The following is a 7,395-nucleotide window of genomic DNA, read 5'->3' as shown; positions in this document are numbered from 1 at the left end:
GTGCCGCATTTAAGCTATGTCATTGCTAGAGGCTAATTATAGGCCTACAGTTTGTACGTTAGTTATTCTCTGAAGAAATATGCCAATATGCCAAAGACAAATGCTTCAAGTTCGTGCCAGAGGGCCTATACCATCAAGAACAGCTCATTGTTGCTGAGATTCCTTGGTTTCATTGGATACGTAAGCCTATTATTTAATTTTGAACAAACTGGTCTTATTTTCTTCGTAGCCATAAAACGAGCCATCAATAATATCTTATACGGACTATAATTCAAGTGATATTGGGAGGGTTGGTCTAGTAGGCCAATAATCTATATAGCATCAACAAGAGTCATTAAAGGGTTGATTTGAATGAACGGTTTAATCAACCAACAGGACCACATATTGGAGCAATGTCTTCTACCTTTACCAGTGGATGAATTAGCCAATGAACCAATTGTACGTTATATAGCCTAACGCTATATTTATAACCAAGATGTAGGCCTATATTAGGCCTATTTCATACGATGAAATAAAAAAGTGAATTTATTTATTTTGTCAAATTTTGGAACCCTAGGCTTTAGTAACGCATGCATATTCAATAACTACCACTAGTAATGGAGGAGGTGTCAGTTGAACCCCACCTTTCGTTTACCATGCCTGCATGGTGCTACAGTGAGGGAGTGAGGCCCGCGAGGCGGCAGCTCTGCGGGATCCGGGACTGATTAACAGTTACAGTTCCCTGTTCCCCGTGAGGACGGCTGGATCATCCGGAGGTTACCCAAACCCATGTGTGAACGGGATGTCTCTAAAAATACAGATCATAACCATGGTATGATATAATTCCGAATTTATTTAGGTAGTAGTTAGGCTACAGGCTAGGGCCTATTAGCCTGAGAATAAAACGATTCATTATTAACTGAAAAAAAGAAATGCATCGGCCAAAATCAAACGAATTAGACCATTATTGACCACAAAAGCCTCACCAAACTTCGGAAACCACTCGCGTTTAATTTCCCCCTCTCTGTAAGTTATATTTTTCCTCGTTGTCTCCCTTTTTTTCCTCCACATCCCTGATGACGCTCACCGACCATGTGATCAGAGGGTCGGTATAAAGCCCCACAAGAGATCCGCCCTTTCTACGATTCAGATGTGGCCCTTTTCAGACCACCCCATTCATCCCAGACCCTTGGATCTCTCTTGAGCTGGGCGAACAACACATATGGAAGTGGAGAGGAGAAAGGAGACGTCTCTTACCGCCGGCGACCCCCGCTCGACGCGCAGCTCCCCCTCCCAGGACCTGAAGCAGGAGGACCGGCTGTGAGTCCGCACCTCTCTCGATCCTCGCCGTTTGCCCTGGACCACATCCCAACGCGCGGGAGCCATGACTCTGAGCTCCGAGATGTCGGATGCTTCCCTCCTGTCGGAGGAGACGGATATCGACGTGGTGGGTGAGGGGGAGGATGGGGACACGCGCTCCTACGTGGACGAGGGCTCGGACCTGCAGGACGGCCTCATCCTGTCCGGGTCCCCGCCTTGCACGGACAGCTCCTCTTCCCGGGACTCCTACAAGCCAGTGAGTAAGAACACGCTGGTGAAGCCACCTTACTCCTACATCGCCTTAATCACCATGGCCATCCTGCAGAGCCCCAAGAAGCGCCTCACGCTCAGCGAGATCTGCGATTTCATCAGCGGCCGATTCCCGTACTATCGGGAAAAGTTCCCCGCCTGGCAGAACTCCATTCGACACAACTTGTCCCTGAACGACTGTTTCGTGAAGATACCCCGGGAGCCAGGGAATCCCGGGAAGGGGAACTACTGGACCCTGGATCCAGAGTCGGCTGATATGTTTGACAACGGCAGCTTTCTGAGACGCAGGAAACGCTTCAAGCGGCAGCAGGCACAGGACCTGCTGCGGGAGCACGGGGGCTTTATGGCCAACGCCGCCGCGTACGGCTATGGACCCTACGGGTATGGGGTCCAGCTGCAGTCCTACCACGCGCACTCTGCGCTTTTCGCATTTCAGCAGCAGCAGCAGCAGCAGCAGCAGCAGCAGCAGCAGCAGCAGCAGCAGCAGCAACAATCCAGACACTCGCACACGGGAACCATTATCCCCGCTCCGTCCCTGATGCCTGCCACAACTGACCTGGGGAGGACTAGGTTTTACCCCCAGCTGAGCCCGGGTCTGAGCCCGGGTCTGCAGACCACCGGGTCCCCCGTGCAGAAGGCCGGCTCCCAGGTGCAGCGGACGCCCTTCTCCATAGAGAGCCTCATCGGGGGTTCCCCGGGTCCAACCAACTCGTGTGCCTCGCGGACTTCTGGGGTGCCGGTGCTGCCATCCTCGCTGACCCCTCGGTCGAGCGGCCTGCCTGCGGGCGTCCATCCCGGAACCGTTCTGCACACGGTGGTGGAGAACTTTCCCAGCAGAATAGTGAACGGTGCTAATCATGGCTGTTAATTTCATAATTTCTTTTTTTTTCTCAAGAAAAACAAAAACCCAAAAGCCTCTGAAGGTAGGATTATTTTTGTATGTTTGATTTGATAAAACGCAGCTGAATGACGGACATAAAAACACTAGTCGTGCCTATATTCATGCTGTATAAAAGAGATATATTTATGTTCAGACTCGTTGGGTTCTGACGTTGCTCCCCCAGTGAATGATTGGTCTCAGTCTCCGCCTAGGCGTCTCAGGACAACCACTTATTAATCAGGTGATCGATCATCATGTTTGGAGAAAAAAAAAGCAGATGTATTTGTGTCAAACACATTGTTTTTTTAGTTTCACAAATCAAAGGGTTTTTTATTCGTTTGATTTGTACTTTGTAAACGGGGGACACAGAGAAAAAACGTCTTACATTTATATGCAGTGTATGTTTATTTCAGTAATAAAATATTGTACATTCTTTGAAGAGTATTGTGGAATTGAAGTGTGATATTTTTACACTATTTGTTTTTCAATAAGAATAAATATCGTTTTTCAAAAATCTCAGTTTGGAAAAAAGCTTATTAACCGGGAGAAATAGCTAGTTTATCTAAATGTTTTAAATGAAAAGATTATTGTCTAAAGATCAGAATAAATTAAAGCTAGGTTGTGTGATTAGAAATGTGATTATTTATAAGCTATTTTGAATATAGTTATAATATCAAAACAAACAAAGTAAAGTAAAACAAAGTTATTCGACAGTAATACACAATATTAAAGAAGTAGGCCTAATGGAAGTAATACAAGTTTGCGTGTGTATTTGTGTCTGTGTGTGCGTGTAAGTGTGTGTGTGTGTGTGTGTGTGTGTGTGTGTGTGTGTGTGTGTGTGTGTGTGTGTGTGTGTGTGTGTGTGTGTGTGTGTGTGTGTGTGTGTGTGTGTGTGTGTGTCTGTGTGTGTGTGTGTGTGTGTGTGTGTGTGTGTGTGTGTGTGTGTGTGTGTGTGTGTGTGTGTGTGTGTGTGTGTGTGTGAGAGAGAGAGAGCGAGAGAGAGCGAAAGAGAGAGAGAACAAGAGTAGGTTAATGTGTATCCAATTAGGTAGGCCTCATTTAAAATGTCGACCTGTTCAAACTATAATATAGGCCTATAATGTTTTAAAAGTGGCTCATTTGCTCTTCGACGAAAATAGCTTGTGCACCTGCAAGCACACGATCATGTGTTGACCGCTGCAAGGTGTGTGGTGTGCGAGGGGTATTTTAGCACTGACCCTACAACTTTTCTTGAACGAGACAAGACGGCTTCCTACTGGTCTTCAAACGTTTCATTACCCTTCACGATTTGAAATGAAAAACAACCCCACGCACACCAAATATGCTTCACTGCGCCATTCAGAAGGGCCTTGCTCCTGTACAAGCAGCAGGGTTATCTCAAAGGATGAGGGCCAAACATAAAAAATATACCGTTAATTAGCCAGCGACTCCCAGCCACCATTCTCTTAAGCTATTAGAACCAAGAATAATAACCTTAATATATCTACCAAGACCTAACATAAAGATCACAGACCCAAACAATAAAACCAATTAGCTGATATCCAATACCCGGCCCACGGCCCCGCTAGAAGAGCCTCTATTGTGGGAACAGTAACCCGTTGGTGTGATGGCCGTCCCACCCAGAGGCCTGCAGGCCGGTCTTCCGTGACAAGGGATGTGTCCCTCCCGCCGTCTGCACAGGCCCCGCTGGTTCAAATGGGAGCGTGCGTAGTAGACTCAATCCCCGCGGCGCAGAGCCGGTTCACTGGGCCACGGGAGGACAGCGATGGCGTGATGATGTAACACGCAACACACGAGAGGGGTGGGGGGGGGGGGGGGAGAGAGAGAGAGAGAGAGAGAGAGAGAGAGAGAGAGAGAGAGAGAGAGAGAGAGAGAGAGAGAGAGAGAGAGAGAGAGAGAGAGAGAGAGAGAGAGAGAGAGAGAGAGAGAGAGAGAGAGAGAGAGAGAGAGAGAGAGAGAGAGAGAGAGAGAGAGAGAGAGAGAGAGAGAGATTGGGTGAGAGAGTCACACACACATGGAGACAGGGTGTGCGTGCGTATCGTCTCCATGGTGCGTATGGGGAGAGAGATTGTGTGAGCGAGAGCGGAAGAATGAGGTCAAAGCGGGCCTATATGTTTACAAATGCAGAGAACATACAAATAGAGTTGGAAATAGAGGAAACGCCGTCGTCATAAGACGCGTAATGTATCGCTGTCTAGTTTGGAATGATTTATGGAAGATAAACACCTATTTGAATGAAAAGGTCCATAAGACAATTATTATTATTATTATTATTATTAAGGCCTGCAGAGCCGACGCCCTATTTAGCTTAACGCCAATTAGCAGCAATTACTTACTGGGATGATTGTTTGCACACAGGGATCAGCACTGAGCCTTTAACCGTGTATTCCTCATCTCGTGTACCTGACCATCATAGGTCTATGTATTGATCAGTATCTCTCGTTTTATCTTTTTATAGCGTGCGTAATATGCGCTTGGCAAGCTACCATAGGCCTACAAGACACAATAGTCGTTTAAACGGGTAGGCCTAATGACTAAGAAAACAAATTGAAATTGGTTTAAAAATTCTAATATATGGTCTAATGCTGACATTACACATTAATATGATATTTCTAATTCTACAGTTATAAATAAAATATACCGTACCAAGGATAATATTCCCACTACTATTACAAATATTAGTATTATTAATGATAGAAGAAATAATAACAATACAAAGAACAACAAAAGTCATAATATATATAATATAATAATTATATCATGTAATATAATAATATGTATAGGCTATATAATATAATATATAATATAATATATAATATTATTTTTATTATAATAGGCCTATTAAAGGATCGAATTAATGTTACACACGTAAGAAAATAATATGCATATAACATGTTATCAATAAAATAAGACGACGGATTTCTAAGGTCAGATATAGCCTCGAATTACAGCCAATACTTTCCTCGGCTAGTTAAAGCGGACTTGTGAAAGCCGTCCACTGAACGAGCTGTGTTTATGAGGCAGCAGAATGTAAAGGCCTACCAGGTTCTCCAACAGTTATGAAAGGCTTTTGATGAAATGTCATGGATCATGCGGGCATTAGGGTTCTTGAGCATGACCGAAGCTCTGCAGTTTGAGGTTGATCCGACGGGTCACAGGTCACGAGGAGCGAGGTTAAACCAAACACTCAGCCAATAAAAGGGCCTGCAGGGCTCTGGGTTAACCGTCTTATGACGTTTATACTAATAAATAATATTGCAAAAGTAGTTTTTGTTGTTTGGGTGTTTTTAGATCAGCAGATTTGTTTATATTGATTTTACCACATTGAACAGTGTAATTTGTATTGTAGAAAATTCTTACAATACAGATACATTTGAAGCTATAAAAGTTTTGCGTATTGAAGTTGGGAAACTAATTGCTTGACGTTTCAATATGCCGTATCTAACTCAACGGATGAAAGAAACATAGAGTCTATTGATCTTGAATAAATTATTGCATCGGATACGAAAATAATCGCTGAGGTAAAGGCCACTATAGCACATTTGCCTGCATTAATGTTCTATCAATAATCGATAAAAATATATCCATCTATCCGTCTGTCCGTCTGTCCGTCTGTCCGCCTGTCCGTCTGTCTGTCTATCTATATAGCTATCCATCTGTCTGTCTGTCTGTCTGTCTGTCTGTCTGTCTGTCTGTCTGTCTGTCTGTCTGTCTGTCCGTCTGTCTGTCTATCTATATAGCTATCCATCTGTCTGTCTGTCTGTCTGTCTGTCTGTCTGTCTGTCTGTCTGTCTGTCTGTCTGTCTGTCTGTCTGTCTGTCTGTCTGTCTGTCTGTCTGTCTGTCTGTCTGTCTGTCTGTCTGTCTGTCTGTCTATATATCTATCTATCTATCTATCTATCTATCTATCTATCTATCTATCTATCTATCTATCTATCTATCTATCTATCTATCTATCTATCTATCTATCTATCTATCTATCTATCTATCTATCTATCTATCTATCTATCTATCTATCTATCTATCTATCTATCTATCTATCTATCTATCTATCTATCTATCTATCTATCTATCTATCTATCTTATCTATCTATGTAGCTATATATCTGTCTTTCTGTCTTTCTGTCTGTCTGTCTGTCTGTCTGTCTGTCTGTCTGTCTGTCTGTCTGTCTGTCTGTCTGTCTGTCTGTCTGTCTGTCTGTCTGTCTGTCTGTCTGTCTGTCTGTCTGTCTGTCTGTCTGTCTGTCTGTCTGTCTGTCTGTCTGTCTGTCTGTCTGTCTGTCTGTCTGTCTGTCTTTCTGCCTGTCCGTCTGTCTATTCATCCATCTATCTCCCTGTTAAAGCTAAGCTTGTGTTAAAATACAATCCATAAATTAAAGGGATCGTAGCCAATTATACAACTTAAAACAAAGAATTATAAAGTGCATAAGCTCACTAGTCTACTACTATTACAAGTAGTACTACTACTTTTACTAATACTATATCTATTACTATTACTTTACTACTTCTACTGCACTACTACTACTATGATTAATTATGTTGTTATTACTACTACTACTATGAATAATACTATAATTATTACTTCTACTATTAATTCAACTACTTCTATAACTTATATATAAATAATACATTTAATAGCAATAATACATCTAATAATAATAACTAATAATAATACAACTAACAATAATAATAATAATGACAACAAAAGCATAAAATAATACTCATTATAATAATAATAATAATAACAATGAATAACCTGGAATTGTGTCCCTTTTAAACATCAGCTCCAAAAAAACAATACCAAAAGAAGGAAATAAAAGCGCCAGAAATCACACTTCTCTGATGACGATCTCATTCAGGAAAGTACAAGCAAGGAGCAGAAATATAACAAACAGAACCCCAGTGCAAAACCAAAAGGAAGAGGAGGGGTTAAACAATAGCATAAAG

The 7,395-nt window shown here is 42.7% G+C and overlaps 1 protein-coding gene across 1 annotated transcript; it reads left to right on the top strand.

Moving 5' to 3' along the window:
- Positions 1–1,117: 1,117 nt before the first annotated feature.
- foxd1 (forkhead box D1) lies at positions 1,118–2,963 on the top strand. The gene has a single exon (XM_060050429.1). It carries the CDS (start codon positions 1,364–1,366, stop codon positions 2,435–2,437), a length of 1,074 nt encoding a protein of 357 aa, XP_059906412.1. The 5' UTR covers positions 1,118–1,363; the 3' UTR covers positions 2,438–2,963.
- Positions 2,964–7,395: the final 4,432 nt, after the last annotated feature.

Source organism: Gadus macrocephalus, chromosome 4, assembly GCF_031168955.1.
Source record: "Gadus macrocephalus chromosome 4, ASM3116895v1".
Taxonomy (NCBI): domain Eukaryota; kingdom Metazoa; phylum Chordata; class Actinopteri; order Gadiformes; family Gadidae; genus Gadus; species Gadus macrocephalus.
Note: the sequence above shows the minus strand (reverse complement) of the source record. Positions and strands in the feature narration are given on the sequence as shown.